Genomic DNA, 22,525 nt, shown 5'->3' on the forward strand with positions numbered 1-22,525 from the left:
ACCCGAGGAGCCACTACAAAGGCCCACATTCTATCTATGATACTTGCACTTGCTTGATTCCAGTGGGGGAGTTTGCAAATACACAGGGAGCCGAACTGAGAAGCTGCTTTCCTCACAAGACAGAATATAATGTTCAGGTTTATTACCCAGATGCTCAGCTTTTTGCCAAAAAAAGGAGGCAAAGACATTTTACCAGAGCTGGAATTTTCATTTTCTGTTTCTCACTCATTTATTTTTTGTCATCCGAAGTGTTACATGCAAAGAAAATATTTGTTTACAGAATAAATAAGTAGAAAGAGCTAAAAAATTCCAGCTGCTATAGTGTGAGCTTCGACCCGGTCCCTTAACTAGCATCAAATTTCTTTTCACAGAAGTTACACTAGTAGCCCTCCTCACATAAATACTATTGTTCTTACCTCCTGAGCAGAGAGAAGGTCCATCACACTAACAAAGAGGAGATTTTTCAGAAATTATTCTAATAAATTCATTATTTTTTTCAGCATTTTCACTGTAGTGCCCATAGGCTTATAGGGAATTTCATCAACAAAAGGGTTCTGAAAATTCTTACCTTGGTCACAGAGGAACACAGGGACTTATATTTTCCTCCTCAATGGGCTCTTTGAGCTGGGGCTGGGGCTTCTGAGTGCTCTGAAGGTAAATGTGATGGGACTAGTGATCAAATTGCTTCCTAAGGAAAAGTTCATCACAGTCAGGGTAACTGCTTAAAATGCAACATAAACAAACAGGTCTGTGTCAATATTTTGACTTTGTGTAAACAGTTCAAGCTGTATCACTCTGGAGATAATGACACATAATGCTGTATAAAACGTTCTGAAAGGGTTTTACTGAACTGATCTGCATTTGAGTTCTGGAAGAAAACGGGTCTGTGCAGTGGGAAAACATGAACTTCTGTGCTCCTGCTGAATGTGATCCTACCAAAGGTTGGAGCTTCCAGAAAACCTCCCCGGAAAGGGCTTCATTGCTACAAGGTAAAGGGGAAAAGGTGGCTTTTCAGACCCTGCACTGTCTTCAATCCCATCCACATCGCTTCCAAAACTGGCGTATATGACAGACTGGAATACATGTTTCTGTTCGAGTGAGTATAAATGAATTATTTCTTACAACTCTGAGGCTACATCTCTGGGCAAACACTCTCTCCTCTTAGCAACATCACCAGTTCAAGTCTGAAAAGGACAGTGATTAGTGTTTTAAAACTCTGCTAATAAAACTAAGGGAAAGCAATCTGTACATCGGAGTTTATTTAGATGCCCACAAGTTTTAAATCATTCCCCTTTATATCTCAGCCCACTGGATATCTCATCCAACTGAATTACCATTGGGTTTTACAAGGTGATCTACAAAATGAGCCGACAGTATGATTTACAAACATCCTTTGAGTATCATATAAAACACAACTGTTTCCCTTATTATACAATCATCAGGGCAATGCAAATATAGTCAATACATTAGGAGCTGAAAATGATGGGGCATTTTAAGAAAATAAATTTAACTTTACCACACAAATCTGTTAGATAAAACAAATCCTGTTTAAAAAATGGAAATAAAGTTCTCTGAATGACCACAATTAATTTTTATATCATTTTGCCACTTTCCCCTTATAAGAAACATAAGAGTACTTCATTTAAAAGACAACTCATTTTTTCACTGTATAGTCACACTTCATTCTTATTCATCAGTTTCACATTTTCTGCATGAACCTATGAAAAACTCACAAATGGATACTTCCCAAACTGTAGCCACTATACTTATTTCTGCACTCTTTTCCATATGCTCAGTGCTTAATTAAATAAACAAAAAGCAAAAAAACACTACACAAATGAGCAGAACAAAACACAACAGCACGTTCAAGAGGTGACATTTAAGCTGTAGATGCCATCATCGTAGAAATATATTCCTGTTCTAATGCCACACACTTTCCAGCCTCATGAAAGGAACAGACATCAGCTGAAAAGAATCTAAACTCTAACCTCAACACAGGGCTAAGAGTTTTAATTTGTATTTCTGTCTAAACTTAGGTACTAAACAACACTGCGCATGGTAAATTTAAAACTAAATATTTTTTAATGCCATAAATTATGAAAAGAGTAACTCTGTTTCTAAGCTCTACATTGGGTAGTGAAAGTTACCAAGCGTTAAGGTCTCCTGTCCCGCATGTCACTGGTACAGGTGCTTCTGCCCTTTGTCATTATGGCAGCAGTAACAGAATGGCAGGCATCTTTATTACTGTAAATACAAAAAAGGAAACATTCTGAACTCATCAATGATGTTACAATTGAAAGCAAATTCTAACCTCTTCAATTTAAACTCTATCATCTTAAGGCTCTCTGACTGTTTTTAACCCAGAGGGATTATACGCTTTTCCAGCAGTTGCAGTTGCTCTTGCAAGACAGAATAATACTGGGAATGACTGGTGATTGTTTCCTGAATAGGTGTTGAATTCAAGGTGGAATGTGGTTTTAGTTCCATTTTTCACTAGAGGAGTCTTGCTCCTGCTCCGCTTGTTTGGAGAAGAAAGTGCTTTTTTTTTTTGCCATTTCACTAAGTTCATGGCATTTAACTTTATAAATTTTTAAGACAGACTTATTTGGATCACTTCCATTCTGTCCAATCAAATATACCTTTGAATGCTTTAAAACATTGGACAGCTGTGAAATATAAGTACTATGCAATTTGACTGTACATACATACATATTTTCATAAATACATCCGACAGGGACCCTGGAACTAAGTATGTGATATCATGGGACAAAATCACAACAGGCTGTCTTGTTTGTAAAATCTAGATCCAAAGGAAGAAGAGCTGAATTCTATCATGTTGTCAATACACAAATTAAAACAAAAATACAGCATTAGTTTACCCATGAAAGAATTTAAACATATTAGCAAATGTCTTGACAGGAAAAGTGTGTAATTTACAACACTGAAAACTTTTAACAACCATTGACTTCTATGCGCTGTACTGTAAGTCACCCAGACAAGGCTAGCAAGGATGAGCATAGTGATAGGTCCCAAAGGCAACTCCCAAACATCTTCCTCATGCGGAGACTTTGGTCATTGTCTGTTGTATAAAACGCCAACGCGTATGACTTCGTTTCAGGTGTTCACTTCATGGGTTTTCCTCTCCCGGTACAGTCCAGTCTGACCCCGTCAGTTATTGTTGAGACACTCTAAATCCACCGAGCAGCAGACGTTCCCATTCTGCACAGACAAACGAGCAGGCATCAATCACCTCCACACAGGAACTTAGAAAGAGCAAAGGGGTTGGTGGAATGGCATCTCTCACACATCTACCACACTCAGAAATCTGCTTAAGCCATCGTCCCAACGTGGCCTCTTTGGTCTCAGCTGTGGGGCTTTATGAGGGGGCTGGCTTTGCCAAATAGCACGGAACTGGCCTGAACTACACTTGAACCAGAAACCTGGATGTGAAAGACTCAGTGGTCCCCATAACAGAATACACCACGGCAACGGCAACAGGGACGACTGGATTTCTCTCCCATGCAAGAATGTTTATGGAGAGAGTTTTGATGGGATCCGTGCAGGGAAGGGTTCTGTTTGCCTGAAATAAGCAGATAGTTCAGATTCTGGATTCATGGTAGATATGTCGAGGGGGGACAGACACACACACACACGACACACGGCTTTGGAACTCAATCTGTTGTTAAATGTATTTCTGCAACATCCAGTCATTTACAAAACTGTATTATGTAATAAAAACTACAGCAACCACCAAAACCCCAAGCGAGCAATTTATTTCCTTTTTTTTTTAATCCAAACCAAATCAATAGGAACAACTCTGACGAATGGCAGAAAAACTCCCTTCAATAATTTAAAGCCCTGGAGCAACAGCTTGGTTTCCCACAGTGAACAGAACAACATTTTATATAACCCAAAACAACATTTTCATAATTCTGATATTAACACAGTGGGGTCATCGCTGCACAGAGCGAGGGAGACAGACTGTGATTCTGCACTAGAGCCCCTGGATTAAATACATCCTGATGAGATCAGGAACAGAAGCTGTGACATTCCCTTCCCACTTCTGTTGGGGGAGTGCCTTCATCTCTGGCCTGCAATGCCTTTCTACTTGTCTACTTACTGATGAAACTTTGATTAGTTTTTTTGCCTCTGCTTACCAGCTCTGTAAAACATATTTTCATGAACATTCGCATTAGGCAATTATTAAAATATTAGCCTAGATTCATATGGAGAATGCCTGAAGGGCTCTCCAACAGAACTGAAAGTTGCACTAGGATATTATATATCTGTGCTCAACATTTTCAACAAGCACAGAACTGTTTTGTTTTCACCCTGCAGAACATAAAAGGTGTGGGTTTTCTGTAGGCTTCTGCCCTCGGGTCTCATTTATTGCCCCAAGATCTGAACGTGAGCTCCCAAGGGCAGAAAGGCACCCTGATTTGATGCAGCAACATACACTCCCACTGCCATTCTACCTTGTCCATCTCACCTTGCATTTGCAGGTCGTACAAGGAGATCCCACCATCGTCCATACAGCGCCGCTAAGTCTCGTGATGCCATAGCCATCTAGACAGGTTCTCCTGATGTCGTAGGTGATGTTGTCAGCCAGGCAGGGGTCACTAACACAGTGGGGACAGCACTCTCCTTCTGAGATGGCTGTGTACTCGCAGTTTAGATTCGGGCACAAAAGAGGCCAGCAATCCACCTCTCCTTCCTGTGAAAATTCAAGCAAAGCTCATGGAATTTGTTGCCATTTATTAGCTACCAAGAAACTTTGCACCCTGCTGAATGGAAAAGTTTTATTTTGCCAAAATTGAACTAAACTTCCTGGATCGGCCCTCTGGTCGGCTGATCATATAAATGCACGTTTGAATACTGAAGTTTCCTAAATGTAGCAGACTATTGTTTGGTTGTTTCTTGACTAAAGACCCTCACTGTCACCATCGTAGCAGGGGAACCTCAGTTCTGTGGGGTTTTTAAAGGCAGCATTAAATACTGGGTTCCAATCTTTTCCATAAACTAGAATTTTTGCAGTGACTGCCTTTCAGACCCCTGCCCTCTCTCTACATTTGGTCACATCAACATCTCTGCAGGATCCCAGCAACTGTTTAAATAGAAAATTAACACTGCAGATAGATGTAGGTTAGTGGGTTCGAGAAGCACTGAACATTGATCTAACTAGCAATGGCCAAGATTGATTTTACTGTCAACTCCTAAGGGAATTGTTAGAACACTACCAGGGATGTTCCACTGAGTCATTTTATTTAGCTCTGAAAAAAACCCAACAGTTTGGTAGATAGAAACATGGAGAAGAGAGAGTCATCAGGTTACTTCTGGAGGGTATTGCTCTGTGTGTCTAAACCTGACCTGTGAAGGGCTCCAATGACTTGCATCACGCTCCTGGGTAAGCACTTCAGCCCTTGGGAACATCACCCGCTGCACAGACCCGTCCATGTAGCACTGATTCAGGGCAGAGCTGTCTCTTAGCTCTGCATGTTAACCCCATCATAAAATTAGGCAAAGAACTGCTAGCCACAAACACAGTAGCCCTTGTAAAACACACATCTAATATTTGCCATTGCTGCTGGCTGCAAATGTTTCTTGCTCTTCTTTTGCAAACATTTAAAAAAAAAAAACCTTCAGAGACTACAAAATACAATACTTACTGCTGTACTTTATGGATAATTGTCTTTTAACAGTAATTTAGCTTTGAATGCAATTTGTTTCCTGATGCTCAGACACCTCTTGATTAATATCATATCTTAGACTATGTTATACAGACAGCTATAAATGGAAACCTGATCATTTTAATGAAGTTCATTGCTGCACTAATTAGTATCACTGTGCAAAACTTAAAGCTTTAGGGAAATAATCTACAGTGCCTAACGAGAAAATAAACATCCTTCATTTTGCATGTTTGTCTAGTAATTTCAGTTTTCTTTATCCTGCTTTTTTTGGTTAATTTTTACTAATTCACCACGTGGCACTGGCACTCCATTTTTCCAGCACTTGCTGAGGGAAAAATAAAAAAAGAATTGCTTTGTCTGTTTTGATAAGAAAGGTACACCAGCTGATGGAATTAAACGCTGAAACTTCTCCAAGCAAACCCAATGCATGGGGAAAAAATTTTAAAAGTCACTTAAAGATGAGACGACCTTATAAAAGATCTCAAAAGTAGACTAATGCTAAAGCTAATATAGTGTCAAGGTTTCCAAGCTTTTGTCACACTTTTCATTTTGTTCATTAGAACTACTTATTCAGCAGCAAAGGAAACGGATGGTGGAGCTTTCAGGTCTCTGGTGCTCTCTAAGCGCTTTATCATCATTCCCAGTCTGAAAAGCAGGGAAAGAGAGAGCCGAGAGCCTGCTTCCAGGTGTGCTTTGCTAGGAACCATAATCCTTATTATTATTCTTGCTCCCTTCCAAAAGGCTTTCCCCATACCAGGCAGCGGCACTGCTGACAGCTGTAGGTCCAGTTGTCCCCGCTGCGGTAGAGCTTGTGCCCAGTTTGGTCGAGGCACTGGCTGGTGACGCGGGTGTCGCACTCCGGGCAGCAGAAGAGGTCGGCGCTGGGGTTCTCGCAGTCGCAGGCTGTCCTCCGGCAGAAGATCCTCCCGTCCTGCGAGGACACATTGCCCTGATGTCAGCCACAGACCACCAGACAGCAGCCCGGAGAAGGTCACAGGGCACATATATCAAAGGGCACATCTCTGGCACAGCAGGAAATATCAAGCTCTTAACGTAACCGATGTTACCCCCAACAAGGACTGATCAGGCCAGTTGCAAAACCTCAAATACCAGTATGTCCCAATCTCTATCAGTGCATGGATCCAATACTGTCTGAACCTGAGAACACCGTTTTCCTGTCTCCAGCTAACTGAATTTTAAAGAAACCAGTATCTCGGAAGAAATGTAGTGAAGCAATTTCAGATCTCATTGGATACATCAGAGAACCCTTCAAGTAGTTGCCATAATACTGGTATAAGCACTATTTTGACTGAATCTATCATTGTGAAGAAAATAACTTGAATAACTAAATTGAAGTTATGAAGGTGTCCCTTTAACTTCAAAGGAGTAAATACAGCAAAATCACAGCAGCACTAATCATTCTTAACTCTGAATTCACCACTGGGTCCGTTCCACATCTGGACCTACAGCACACCCGCTTAAAGCTGAATGGACTTGTCATCATCCATTATAATTCAGTTCATGTGTTAAAGAGGACCCGTATTCCACAGGCTCTCCAAAACAGAATTTTGCTAAATACTTGCTTACAGTACTGGATGGCCCATGTTGTTAAAGACCATTAAACAGAACTGTGTGAGATAAACAGAAGAATTGCTTCTGAGTGTAAAGAGAAAAGGATCTATTATATTTGCATCACAAAAATACAAATTCATTCCAATTCTAGGTAGAAAAAATGGATGGACCATGGTGTTTGAAATTCTACCCCTTACTGTAGGTGAGCCAACACACCGACATGCCACACGCAGACTGGGAACTGAGATCACAGTTAACAACGAGGAAATTACTGAAAAGTTTTGACATGAGCTTCCCTTGCATTCAGTGCCAGTCACTGGATTAGTCCTTACTCCAGCAAAGCATCCCCTGCAGCCAATGTGAAGGTGGAGCTGAGAGGAATGAAGCTATGGTCTGCTTTGGATCACAACTGTACAATTCCTAAAACAGCTCCACTCATTTTGCTGCAGTTTTTCCATATTCTCATCAGAATCTTCTTCTGAACCTATAAACCTGCCTCTGATGTAAGAAGGAAAAGGTTTTTTTCTCATTGCCACCAAATAAAGGGATACCCATCAAAGCAAGGGAATTGATTTCCTCTTGATCCTTTCAAAAAGTGGTTGCTAAAGAGTGACAGCACCCCAGGACGCCTCTTCCACAGGCAGACAAAATAGCCATAACCACAGCATGTTGCATGGGAGGCTCTTTTGTTTATATTTTCATATCAGTATCTGTGTTTGGTTGGTGTTTTTAAGCAAAGCTAGTCTTGGGCACAATGCAACATCTACAATACCAGCATCAGGGAATCAAAATATCCACGTCAGTCAGTGTCGCTGCTGCATTTCATCATAGTGTTGAATGGATCAGAATATTCATTTCAGCTTTAAAAATAAAGAAAATGATTTCTTATGTTCACCAAGGAAAGAGAAAACAGAATTACAGAAATGTAGAAAACGTGCTAGGTTAACGTGGATCTGAACTGCTGTTGCCAACCACAATGTATAGCCCCAGATTGCCCTACAGTCTTTATTCAGTTTTGTACCAATGTAACCAAGGATTTTAACACTAACCTGTGCTTAGTTTGCTGCTTTAGCTGGGGAAGAAGGAATAAACAAGCTTTATTTCCCTACTCAGTAGTTGGAGTCAATCATGAGTAAGGAAGCCTGGCAGGGGCCCGTTTCCTCAGCCACAGGTCTGGCCAGGTCCACATGTGGGGCTGGGAATAAACCCTTGCCACAAAAAAACAAAGGAAGAAGTCATCCTCCCCTTCCAGCAAGTCGTGAAAGAGAGCCAAAAGCCTTTCCGGGCAGAGAATTAGGACTAAATTTCCATTCTCACAGGTAGGAAGGCACAACCTTCTCCCACCCCTTGCTGAGGGCAGACCCCACGTGGCAGCTCAGCACAAAAGCTGTGCCAGGCTGCTGAGCTCCGGGCACCAGGGGCTGCGCCAGGCGGCCGGGCAACCCAGCGCCCTCCACAGCGGCAGCCTCTCTCCTCTCCACAACGGAGCGCTGATTAATAATGGCTCATCCCATCCCCTTTCCAAGCTTTCAAATTCCCCTTTCAGCTGGTGACAGTGCTGGTAGTTCTGTGCTTCTCTGAGGCCCCACGCTGGTACCTCTGGGGAGCAGCTAACCTCTTCTGTTGCCTTTCCTCTCCCTATTTCAGAACACTGACAAAGTCTGATGATTTTGCCAGAGACCTTTTGGTAATCATAACACACTGCTACTCTCTTTGTTCTTTAAGCATTTGGGTTTTATCTACAACCTCATTAGTTCCACGCCTTTCAAAAAACATTTTTATCCCTATACTGCAGCGACACAAAGCCTCTTAAGCTACAACATCTCACTTGCATCTTTGCAGCTGCACAGTAGCACTGGGAAATATCTAGAAAATTGAGAAATAGAGAGAAAGCAACTTATTTTCTTTCAGTGGGTAATAACACAGAGCATCTTATTAGTTCCTCTCCCTCCCCGCCTTCCTCACTGAATCGGGTCTACGTGCTTCATAAGCACCAGTGGTAGGAACACAAAACTGTTCTCACCAAAGGAGAAGCTGACACACGAGGGAATCACTGCAAAGGGTGACTTGAAGTCCCCCAGAGCCCCAGAGCCAATTTGGACACAAATCAGACCCTGCAGAAACCAAACCATTCTCGCCACCAGCAATATGCTTCACCTTGGCACATCCCTCTGTTCCCACTGCTGTGCTTATCCCCCAGGCTCTTCTCATACAGGGAACGGAGCGTTGTCTTAATTAGAGGACAGACTCCAAAGCCCAGATACAGCCGGGCTGTACAGCCAGGCTTCGTTTTCTCATGGGAGAGAGAAACAGCTCCCTGCCCTCCACCAAATTTCTACCAGTCTTGTGTATTAAATCCACAGGAGTTCAGGAAGACACCTGTAGAAGACACATCAAATATACTTAAGGTATTAATTTACCGTTTGGAGAATTTGTTTCTGTAAACTTTATTTTTCATCAGATGAACAAGGATGGTTTGAAGACACTGGGTCTGCTGAAACACTGAAATAATCCCCTTTGCTTCAGTGGTAACACTTTCCCTCATTACATAACTGAAGTAATATAATTTCTAATATTCCATATTATCCCGGTCTACAAATAACCTTACTTAATGAACTTCCAATTTCAGTAAGGTATTGAATTTCCTTTGCACCAGATTTTAAGTTAAGGTATTTTCAACATGGGATCTATGCCTTTCAGCCACTGAACAAAATAGATCCATCTGACCTTTCCTAAAATAACCGTAACAAAAGAAAAGCCAAAAGAAAACCTATTATTTTAAATCTGAAATGCTGCCTTGTCTCCTAGGTAAAGCAAGTGAGCGGGATCATTTCAAAGGCCGGGTAAGAAGTGTTAGGAATGATTTAGTTACGCTCTGCCCTTTTCCTCACTGAAAACCAAACAGGCTGCAAAAAGGTGGAGCAGGGCCAGCTCCCTGTGCAGCTGCATGAAAAGGATGGAGTCCGGCAGCAGGTGGGAGAAGTGGTCTGGAGTATTGGAGGCTATCACAAGTTATGGAATATGTTTTGGTATTTCAATAAACGCTGATTGAAGACTTTACGTCCCGCCTGGGATGTGATAGAGGAGGAGCTCTCCCTGTTTTCCCTGCTCTACAGACAAAAATTTGGCTCTTCAAACAAGGCAGCTACTGAAGTGAAATTAAATGCAAATGTTAATTCCCAGAGGAAAAAACTGGAAAGTGAGGAAGACATAAAGGAAGAGTCATAGCAACAAACAGTGCCAGGCTTCGTTTAAAGTATCTATCCACTAGTTCATCATTTTGTATATTTTCATATACTAATATCAACATTCAACTTAAGAAATAAGAGCAATGAGAAATGGCAAATAAATCACAAGGAATCTATACTGGGAATACTAATAGTAGTAACTCTGCAAAGACAGACCAGATGTCTACACATATATTAGACTGTTTATTCTATTGACTGGAAATCCTTTCATAAGCCAGTCAGTTCCCCAAGATTACAATAAAAGCTTGATATATATTCTGTGGAGTTGTACACTTCAGCTTCTGAAGGGAGGAGTTTTAGGGAGCTTGAGGTTACTTGAAGTAAAAAATGCAGCAAATAAGAACAATACGTTCCCTTTTGAGCCCAAAACAGCCATGTACTTTGTGGGTTCTATTCACTCTGACTTGATTTTCCCTTCTGCTACACCATTGCAAAACAGAAATGATGAGGCTTTCAGCTTCTTGCAACTTCAAAACAAGTCTTTCCCCTTGTCCCCCCTCCGACCCCTCTAATGCTCCTCTGGCTCATGAGCACTGAGACATGGGGATGGGTAGGCCAATTCTCACACTCTCATACTCACGGTCAACTTTTCTCAGTGGCCAAAATCTCATTTTATTTAGACCTACGCAAGGGCCAAGAGTGTGCTGCTGTGTCTAAGGACAGTTTTACCACTGCAAACGGTCAAAAGGCATCAGGTCAAAATGGCCATAAAAGACCAACCATTTCTCAGGTTGGTGCACTTCTCAAATTCTCCTAATGACAGTGACAGCACTCCTCTTTTAACTAGTGAAAATGAAGAAAGCAGAGTAAAATGTTCTTTTAACTTGGTTACAATACTCAGAAAAGAACCGGTAATTTCCAGAGGAAACTTCCCCGCCCCTCCCCCAAAATTATCTAAGCATTAACTCTAAAGCAGATCTACCTATAATACCCTTGGCTTCTCCCAAGGTGCAGACAGCTGCACTGCTCCTGTGGGGGAGCTGCCAATACAGCCAAGCTTCACCCTTCTTCACTTGGGGAAATGACGTGCCTGCTGCTGGGTCCTCTAACCTTTGGCTCTTGCCCAGGAATTTCTTCTCACCCACTTAATTCACCTGTATTCCAAGTAAAGGGAAACACTGTCGACAGGAAGATGGCTGACTACAGTACTTCTCCAGAGAGATGCATATGGATATAAAAGAGAAATTCAAAACAGTTTTCAACATTTCCCATAAGCGTGCTCATGGCCCACACGTTCCGTTAAAGGGTAACACAAGACCCTCATCAAGGCAGGCTCCGAGTGCCCCTGACCCACAGGGTGACACGGCAGAAGCTAAGCAGGGGTAGCCATTATTCAGCTGTGTCTGGGGTTGTGCAAAATAAGAAAAAAGAGAGATGACTTCCCAGAAGAATTGCCCCCTCACAGCTTCAGTGCCTGCAGCAGAGCTTACCTTTTGCCTCAGTGCCTTGGGCTTGAGCTAGTCTTTTTGCCAACCCCAGTGGCACTGCAGTAGTGGGTTTCTGACACGAGCCCAGAGAATTAAAGGAGACCTGAAACCCAGACCAGCTGGATCTCACCTTGCAGGAACAAACGGAGCATCTGTCCTCCCTCAGGGTCCACACCTGCCCGTTCCGCTTGAAGCCGCCTTCATGGGGACAGTCTCCAGTGCAAGATGGTCCAGACGGACAAAGGCAATCAAACCCTCCTGCCAGGTTCACACAGGCTGAATCATTCCAACAGGTGTGGGTCTTTAAGGCACACTCATCGATATCTGCAAAACAGCAGATTTGTAAGGCTTGGACATATTTTTTTTCACAGGGCAAATTTTATTTTCTGTATTAAGGCATTTGTGCTCATCTGCCTTGTTGGTGGAAGAGGGTGCCTTCTTTCTGGTATCTTCTATATTTACTTGCTAGACATTAAACACTGACTTTTTCCAGTTATTCTTCAGTGTTTGTTTTCATTCCATCAAGAATTCTTAAACTACCTGCAGTAGGCTTAATTGTCAATGCTGAGACTGACAGACCAGTGGAACTGTGCAGCAATGATGAACGGGAACCTTTGGCCAAGGGTGTATAGTGATCTCCCAGTGACTAGAAACTAGTGAATAACTAGAGTGACTTTCTATCAGTTAGACAGAACCCAGATAAAAGTGCACTACTCTTCCTAAGTTCCCAGCATGATCAGCATTTCCCATACTAGAAGTAACCAATTGCATCCTTTCCCCATTGCTGGAAGATCTAACTGAATTGGAAAGAGAAAAAAAAAACCAAAAGGAAAACAAAAAGAAAAAAAATAAAAAATCAGAGGCATCTCATGCAGACAAAAAGTCTTCGAACACAGCTATGGAGAAAAATGTATGATTTAGCAATGACACAAAGAAATAAGCAACAAAAGAAAATCATTCCACACTAGAGAAAAGTGAATTACAGTATTCCATTAAAATTGCTTTTGGAGAGCAAAATATAATTATGCAATATGAATTTATCTAGGGAGTTAATGCAGCATTCTTTTTCTTGCAGCAAAAGCCATGAGATTTTTAAGCACATCGTTAAAAACAGGTATTTCTTTCAGAAAATAACTCTGGACTGCTCTCAAAACAACATACTGGCAGATTGTCCAGATAAAATACCAGTAAACTGGCGGACCTCTTTTGTTCCAACATGAACAATGACAACTGTAACCAATAGTGCAAGGAAGGGTGAAAAACAAAATCTATTAGAAGTAAATGATGGTCTCCATCATGAAAATTCCAGAATGCTATTGCATGAATTCAGAAATTACAAGGAAGAACCCTCCCACTCACCATCTAAAATGACCTTATTGCTAGCGTGAAATTTATAACTGTTCAATATAATCCAAGAGTACTTTTAAATCCTCTCTAAAACAGCAAATCTAAAAATTCAATAGAATTTACAAATAAAAATCACCTCAAGTCTAATTTAGGTGGGGTGTGATGGGCAGTTGCCCCACTTTTTGAATGGGAGAGTTCATGAGTCATCTCCTCAGAAAGCCAGATCTTAAAAGATGGTAATGATAATCTCAATCTGCTGAAGGAAACTCTCAATAACAATCAAATCACAAAATTCCCTTTGACATAGGATAATTACTGATTTCAATTCCTAAATAGTCCAGGAACAAGTGAAAACGTGGCAGTGCCCTTGAGCAGACACAAAATCAACCTGCACCAGTGAGTCAAGGGCCTGGGCCACCAGAAAAGGGCTGGTCTTTTTTCTACTTATAGACCCAAAGGGGAAGCTGGAGACAATGACACCGCAGAAGGACTTCACTCCTGGGCTAACCTGTGGGCCAGTCCTTTGTCAGGGATGTTCCAAAAGTAGCCCGGTAGCACGATTCAATGGCTCGTCGCTCAGACTTCCCTAAAAATGTACTTCGCTGCCCTGACAGTCTTAATTGTCAAAAAAGCACATTATGGCTCTAACGTAAACCTGAGCACTACTGAGTCCTTGAAAGCTCCACTCTCAGTGGTGGAAAAGGAGCTGCACTAAGAGAAATTTAAACTTGTAGTTCATTGTTTAACAAGTGCTAGAGTATCCCAGGAGGTAAAAAACACCAAGAGTGACATGAAGAGAGCTACGAATGAACTCGTATGAAGTGAATTGTATCCAAACAGCTACCCTAAGACTTATATTATTTTTAAAAACATCCCATTTTCCCTTCAATAAATTCGACTTGTATTTTATGCTGAGGACAAAGGTACAAACGAAGCATTCACTTGGTCTTTGGTGATTTCACCAAGCATTGTCAATAGTTCTCTTCCCCGCCATATGAAGGGCTCCTTGAACAGCACATCTATAGGATGGAGCAGAATCAGAGTGCAGATTAGAGGGGTAGCTTTCACACTTCAAAATAAAAGGATTTCACAGATGAATATAAAGCCATATTGCCTACAGAGTTCCATGTAATTGCTTTACTTATGACACAGAAATCTAATTCTGCTTCTATGTAATTGAACAGATTTATGGAAAGCCAGATGTTAGCAATTATAGAAACTAACATGATTCATACTCTCAGTAGTACAGACCTGTTCACACTGCACAAAGCCCACTTAATCTGTTATACGTATCCAAAGGGAAAGGACACACTAGTTAGGTTCTGCTGCTGCTGGTCTCCAGTTAGCACACAGAAAAAGGACGCCCCATTAAGAGCGGCCCAAACTGGTAAATGGGACATTCTTGACAAAGAAACCAATCAAGCAGCGCTGAGTAACATGGCGTGAACATGAATTCCTAATTGCTACTCAGTTTGCTCATCTTTTTTCGTTCTTTATGCAAATGATGGTTTCTTATTATTATATGGCATTTATTATTTAAAAGTTTTAGTCATTAATCAAAAATAAAAGGCTTGGACACTGCACTCGTTTCCAGCTGAACTTTTAATAGAGCTAATTTTCTGTGAACATCCCTCTGGCAGTTTTTTCTTGTCGTTGATTGCATTAAAAAAAGTCAGAACAAACAGCCAATGTTCCCAGTAACTTGAGGAAAAGAAGTTATAAGCGTAACGTGTTTCTGTCCCTTTCGCTCTTTCAGCCTCAAACCAGACTGGGGGAGGTGGGGAAGGAAAAAATCCAGACAAAACCTCCCATATTATTAAGCTTCAGAATGTATTTCAGTTTAATGAACTTGCTGGTTTTATGAGACCAGCATGTAGATGGCAAGCAAAACATGGAAGGAAGTACTCATATGTAGTGTGATATTTCTGTTAACAACTGGAATCCATGTGTCTACCTAGGTGTGGAAAAAATAGCCTAGTTTAAAATTCTGAACATGTCCAAACCAATCTTCTAATGAATAGGAAAATTTTACTATAAGTCTCTTGCATATAGATTATTTTTATATTATTCAAATAATTGCTCAGCTCAAATTCCCCGTACTCCCATCAGGTTTCATTTGCTTTTTCCACAAATGCTCCCAGAAGATGTGGGCCCAAAACTGGAACGGTTAAAGGTGGGCAAGGCAAAACTGTACACAAATCCTACTTCCCATTGGAACAACACTAGGGAGGAAGAAGATGAAATATTCATTTATAATCAAACAACTTTGAAGAGCAACGGACAACTATATAAGTGAAATAGCAAGGGGACTCCAGAGCCTGTCAGGGTACACAGCATAAGATGCCGGTCTTGACTTTTGGGGGGACTTTCAGGTGTCCTGTCAACCTGTGAAAACAATCTTATTTTCATACCTGGAATAGGACTTAGCAATTTTTGTTCATTAGATTGAGATAATCTGTGGCAGGCTACTCATTAACCCAAGGAAAAGTGGCAGAGCTTTACTTCCCCCCTCCACAGAGTTCCTTTCCAAGGAAAGGTGAGGACACAGTGGAAATGACCATCATCAGAATTGTGCTTATAATGCTGGCCTCATGCTATTTTCTGTCAACAACATACAGCCAACAGCAAAGTGACTGTTGCCGAGACATGCCACCTCCAACAGTGCACAGGACTATCATAAAACTGATCTTCACTCTTCAAACACTCCCAGCCTACGCTTCTTTAAACAAAAGTATAAGAACAACTACCTGATCATACCTATTTTAGCCGCAATGCACCCAGTCCCATTTTGTGGATGGGGAAAATAAGAAAACAAACCACCCAAGATGTGCTCATTTCCCAGTGTACTCTCAAAGTACATCGCTTGGTAACGCAGGCAGACAAGAAATCAGAATCAAAATGGCACGGAATAACCCCCTGAGATGCAATTTCCTTTTCTATCCTTTTTGGCTGTAACGAGAAGTAATTTGCCTCAGATATTATGAGAGGTCCCATGGCCACTGTATTTGAATGGGGCAGAAGACAAGCATGACTGTACGTATCAACACAAGTTCATTAACGTGGTTTCACTGAAATTTTAAACCAATCCCCAGCCACTTCATTTCTTAGTTTTCCAGGCTATTCAGGTTTTAATGGCGTGCCTTTTCTATAGCACCTTAATAAATGTGTGCAAGCAAGTCATGCGGTGTGGTGCTCTGTAATATCATGATAAGCTGTTGCAGAAGAAAGAACCCTACTAATGTGCTAATTTTAACTGTTATGGTACATTAAACCATTACAGTTTAATGTTAACGTGACAAATGTATGCCGGGCTCCCAAGCCAATGTATGTACCAGTTAACTAAACACTGTTTTGACATATCATTTTTCACAGGCAACTTGTCACTTAATGTATTTGCCTTCTTTCTAAATCAAAGTGATTTGGACTCATCTTTGGAAAAAAACGTATCACTAAACACATTCATTTTTAGTTAGAAAATATTTTATGATAGCACTTCTATTCTATAGAGACATAACGGTCTGTTAAAGAGCATTGCATAGTAAATTAGATTCTGAATATAGGATTTACTAATGCTTTCTAGAAATACAGAAATGACTAAACACAATTACCTTGAAGACATGTAACACAACTTTGTCTCAGAACACAAGAATCAGAATTTACGAAGTGGAAAGCAAGCATGGTAATTTTTATTTTGCAGGATAAAATCCACAGAGAGATATTAGGAGCTTTAAGAAATTCTAAGAGCAGAACAGAAGAAAGTAAAAAACCAGTAGGTTCTAGAGTTGGTCTTGAACACTCTGTACCAGACGCAAACCTTTCTCTCTCCCAATAGATAAAAAAGCCATTCCCAGGCACACAGGAAGATTTTTCAAAGGGCAGGTCTAGCTTTCTGTTTGACACAGAAAGGGGGCAAAATAAACAAAGAAAAAACCCCTCCTTTTCTCTTAGTTTCTAATCTAGGTCACAGACACCACTGCAGCATACTATGGAATATATGAAAGCTTCAGGAATTGATTTGAAACCCATTTAGCCTTGACCCTCAGGCATTGCTGCCCCCAGCTTTTGTGGGAGCCCAACACACGGGGAGTTTTCTCTCTCAAGCTGCTGACTCCGACCTTCTTCCAGCTTTCATTTCCCCACAGCAGCTTCTCTAACCCTGCAGGGAGGTCTAGCTATGCCACCTGTCAGGACAAAATACATGGTGAATGCTGTGGGGTTTTGGTGGGAGCAGGATCCGTGTCAAGCTTCCCTACAAAGTTTGCATCGATTCTTAAAGAAAAGGAAAAAATAACCAACCACTGCCAGGGACTGCTGCCTTGGCTGGTTTTCCTTCTGTGCCTGCAAGTCACAATGTGAAGACTCTGAAACACGAGTCATCATGAACAAAACGGAATCTGGAATTCTGTACCCCAGGGTCTGAACAGCTCTCTACAGACTGGAAGCATCTCACTTAAAGAGAGATGGAGATTAAAAAGTATAATTTAATTTGCTTTTATGTTTCTGTGGTGGATAGGAGCGAGCTTTGTGGGACATTATTAACTTCCCAGAATAGAGCATTTCTTTTCCAGTTTTTCCTCTTCTTTTGGTTGTGACAATCTTAAAGGTTATCACTGAAAACTCACTGGTGAGGGTACCTTCATGCAACGATTACCTTGCAAGGTAGCAGTATTTGGCAACAGGTACTTAGTGCAGGGCAAAACCAATGTACGCTGGCTGTTTCAATACGGTATCAGTAGACAGTCAATACTGGGATAGTATTGACTATCCCAGTATTGATAGGTATTATATGACAACTCATAGTTCTCTGTCAAGTATTTTTATTTGTTTACCTTAAAGCATAGCAAAGCTCCTATTAAAAAAAAAAAAAAAGAAAAAAAAAAAAAAGAAAAAAAAAAAAAAGAAAAAAAAAAAAAAGAAAAAAAAAAAAAAGAAAAGAAAAAAAAAGTACAAAAAACCCAGCAACCCAGCAACTGTTGCCTACACATTTCAATTGCCAAGCAAGCTTTAGTAGCAACTTAGTACAGCATTTTTTTTTGTCTGGAAGCAGTATTCTTCATAACATATTGTGAAAGGGCAGTACCTCATAAAAACACTACTGCTAGAAACTAAATTATATTCTCTTAATTTGAGCCTGCTCACCATCACCTTACAAAGCTGACATCTTTTATAAAAGCATAGCCGTGGAAATATATTCCCTTTTCAAAGCTGCCTTTGGTTGATATTTTGAGCAATAAGAGAATTTTCCCAAGCTTGAAGTGGCCTGGCTAAGTCATACATCCTTATTACCCAAGCTCTGGTGCCATATTACGACCTTCCCTGCTACATCTTTTGATTCACACATTTGTCCCTTGCCAGGTGACAAACTCCACTGTTTTTTTCCTATAATAAAGAATAAAGCTTTCAAAAGCACTGAAGTATCAGAACACTTCCCAAATAGATGTTGGTTTTTTTAAAATGTTCTGCAAGCACTGCAAAGACAGGGCAAGCAATGACTCAGCTCCCAGAGCACCGACATACGAAGGGAGGGAAAGGGGGTTAACCCACAGACACACACAACGCACCCAGCAAAAGCAACCGGCTGCCTGGGCTTTGGGCAATCTGTCAGAGCTGAGCACTCCCTCCCACTGCCTTCTGATTTTCATGTTATTAGTATTTTGTGGGGGGGAGGGCTCAATCTTTTTTATGTTTTTCACTTATGTTCTTAGCCTATTGATTGCTCTCCAAGCTTTGTCCTTCAGGGAGAAAGGAGAAACGTTTCCAAACAGACTGAATGGCAACGACCCAAATCCACCCCAGGTACACACCAGGATTTGAGTCACAGTCTGTAAAATACACCAGGACAAAATGCTGTTGCTAAGCAGGCGAACCCTCTTTTATCTGAAATAGAGTGGATGACTCTGGCCCTGACTCTAAATACTCCACCACGCAAACAAGCTCTGTAACGGGATCAAAGTCAGTGTTCAAGAAACTGAGTTTTAGCTCGAACGTGTAGTGGTATCTGTCATTTTACCCAATTCTTAGTTGTGCCTTAAAATAAACATCATGGTTTGAAATTTCACTGTCTAGATAGGTTAGGAGAATCTTTCAATCAATTTTTAATTGGTTAACCAGTATAATGAAATAAACGAAACTGGTTTATACTCCTCACTGGTACCCTGCAGCAGATGGGTCAGAAAAGTGTTTTTTTTTAAATAACCCACCTAATTTCAAATTCTGTTTACAACTTGCATACGGAAGGTCTAGCCCCTCGCCTTATGAGCTCCGAGCACGGTGCGCAGAGCAAAACAAGGAGAGTTGTTTTCACAGAAACTCATCCCTTCTGTCTCCCCAGAACACAGAACATTTGGGGCTCCTTGTTGCTGTGAGGCAGCCAAGGGCCTTTCCCTCTCAGAGCGACACAGCACAAGCAATAGTGACCTTTCCAGCCCTCGAGCCCAGTCCTGTCCAGGCGTCTGTCTTTCCCTGAGCCTTAGACTTTCTTCATCCCCAACCAGCAACGGCAGGTCAGCCTGACGAGGGGTGGGGGCCCCCACACACCAGCCCAGGTGGCCATCGGGGCTGCTACAAACGCCCCTTGGCCCCAGTTGCCTCAGGGCTTTTTGAAGGTTATGGCACCTTGCCTGGCTTCTCACAGAAGGATGACTTTCAACATTGCTCTGCCCATCACTCCCTTTACAGTATTTAAATAAACCAGAGGAGATCTCTTAACATTTGAGAATCTCCTTAGAAATAGATGACCTTCACATAGCATTTTATTTATTAAATCACAAAATGCTGTATATAATTTGCCTTTTTTTTTTACTTTTTTTTTTTTTTTTAATTTGCCTTTTTTTTTACTTTTTTTTTTTTTTTTCACACAGCCACCTGGATGAAGTTGACTGCTGTGATTTCATTGAGCTCCCCGCCAGCTTAGGACAATGTATAAAAAGCCAATATAGCTGGACAATCTACAATATATTGGTTTTGAAAATAATTGCTGTCCCTCTACATTTCTAAATCACGATGCTACCTTATCCCAAGGACTTCTAGTAGCCACAATTTTTAAAAGATGGGAATGTTTGCTAAACGTTACAAGTAAATTTGTATCTTTTTATTACAAATTTTTGTTTTAACTTTTACTTGAATTGTATACTTTAACTATATTACTATAACTTTTACTTTGCACTTAAGGACACGACAAATTAAACTTACAGTGCTAAAAAATAAAAGGTCTTTTACAGAAGCAACAGAAAAGCCTTTATAGAAAATGCCTAGAACTGAGTAGAGACAAAGTAACTGAAATTCCAAAGAAAGGACATAAAATTATGAGAAGCCAATCTGTATCTCTATAGAAGTTAAAATGGGATCATTTCTAAATAGTTTTAAATTGGTCTGATAAAATATCCTTTAGAAATTATGTATAAGGCTTCTAAGAGAAACTGAAAAGGAGAAAAAATAGTAAGGCAAAGGTCAGTCACAATTCCCACCTTCCCTCTGATATTATCACTGCTTATGTGCTGCAGGGGCACACAGAGTCTCACGCCCAGACACGGGCACCCAGGCTGCAGCACAAGCACTGAGTCTTCATGGAGCCTCCTCCTCCCACAGAAACAACTGACAAACTCCTCCACACCCTTTAAAGATTCCTCTCTGTTCATGCTCTTAAGGCCTCATTCTGCAAACGCGGTGCCCCAAGAGCTTAATGCTAGTTGCATAATTCTAAAAAGAAAATGATGAAGATGCCAAACAATGGAAAAGAAACAAATCAAAAGCAACACAGCAATGTCCCAAATGTGTTCTCCTATCGCTCTGCTGAAATGGAAAACCAGCTCTTCCCCTTTTGTGGCCTGTTACGCTCCCCAGAAAGGCTACTTTCCCTTCAGGTTTTACAGCAACTTATGATGACGAATGGCAAAGCGCAGTCAGTCACACTTTGGATCCCCGACTGCATCCCTCCTGTAATAACCATTCCAAAACGTGACACCTCCTGAACCAGCACCCACACTGCGGGGCCGGGGATGCTGACAAACACGGACACGCTCCTTGCGTTCTCATTTTAGCTTTAAACACAAGAACTGCTCGGGACAGTGTCTCAACAGTCACTTTGTAATACCATGCAGAAGGAGGGGGGGAAAAAAAAAATAAATAAAAAAAGCGCTCTGCTGCTCATTGCTTACCAACACAGGACTCCCCGGAAAGAGAATAGCTTCCATTGTCATGGAAACCGCTTCTGCACTCACAGTGGTACCACCCTGGGAGGTTAACACAGCGTGAATGGTTGTGACACTCAATGATCCCCTCTGCACACTCATCAATATCTGCCTCAGAGAAAAACACAAGCCAGCCAGGAAATTAATTTCCTTTGACACCAATACTTCAGGGTTGCTTTTTTTTTGTTGTTGTTGTTATTGGTGGGGGTTTTGGGGGTGTGGGTTGGGTTTTTTTGTTTGATTGGGGTTTTTTTTCAATCTTCTTTTAATAGAGGGATCAAGGTTTATTACAGTTCCAAACAACAGACACTTAGAACATGACTCACATAGCAACAATAAAAAAGAACAGTAAAACATCATGGAATTTGATACACACAAGACATTCGTTTACACCATGATTTGTTTAAAATGCAAAGCAAACATGCAGATTTATTTTTTTGCTCTTTCTTTGTTTTTAACTCAGAAGTTACATTTGTCTGTGCACATAGAGCATTGCAGAGCAGGTTCTCCGCTGAAAAGGCCGTTTCAGCAATATTCCTGCTTTACGAACAGCACGTCCCAGGACACCTTGGAAAGGAAACCTTTTCTTCAGGATTTGTGTTGCTAGTGTTCAGCTGTGACATTTGCAGCTCTCTGGCACTGAAGGTGCTCAGAGTACTTTGCAAACAACAGCGAATCTCTTTTTTTTTATATGATCAAAATGAATACCTAGTATATGTGTAACAGCGTGTGACAAACAGAAAAAGCACTCCCTGTTACAGCTGCAATAAAACATTTAGCTGGAAACGAGCGAGGCAGATGACAGCAGGTCTGGAGCAATGCAAAGGTGCAGCAAGATGAAAACCCCGCTGAGTTTCAATAAATGTGCTGATTTTATGAAGGAGTTTGTAAAATTTCGGTAACACGGTTAATAGAGACCTCATAATTGGTAGTAACCTTGGCTAATCAAGGCTGGCACCTGGCTGCTTCTCCCCTTTGAGCATTTTTCAGCACATTTTGTAGGGTTGTAATTAAAATTAGCAAATTAATTATATGTTAACCTTGCGGTAATTTAA

The 22,525-nt window shown here is 41.1% G+C and overlaps 1 protein-coding gene across 1 annotated transcript in view; it reads right to left on the bottom strand.

Annotated features, from left to right (window-relative positions):
- Window positions 1-204: 204 nt before the first annotated feature.
- LOC106900022 (protein kinase C-binding protein NELL1-like) overlaps window positions 205-22,525 on the bottom strand; it is a 94,084-nt gene continuing 71,763 nt past the window's right edge. Inside the window, exons 3-7 of the mRNA XM_014961980.1 lie at window positions 21,438-21,512; window positions 12,065-12,258; window positions 6,442-6,618; window positions 4,490-4,714; window positions 205-3,219 (exon numbers count right to left, since the gene is read on the bottom strand). Coding sequence (XP_014817466.1) covers window positions 3,169-3,219; window positions 4,490-4,714; window positions 6,442-6,618; window positions 12,065-12,258; window positions 21,438-21,512 — 722 coding nt within the window. The 3' untranslated portion in view covers window positions 205-3,168. The remainder of the gene's footprint in view (window positions 3,220-4,489; window positions 4,715-6,441; window positions 6,619-12,064; window positions 12,259-21,437; window positions 21,513-22,525) is intronic.

The sequence above is a fragment of the Calidris pugnax genome, unplaced genomic scaffold, assembly GCF_001431845.1.
Source record: "Calidris pugnax isolate Ruff unplaced genomic scaffold, ASM143184v1 scaffold1017, whole genome shotgun sequence".
NCBI lineage: Eukaryota > Metazoa > Chordata > Aves > Charadriiformes > Scolopacidae > Calidris > Calidris pugnax.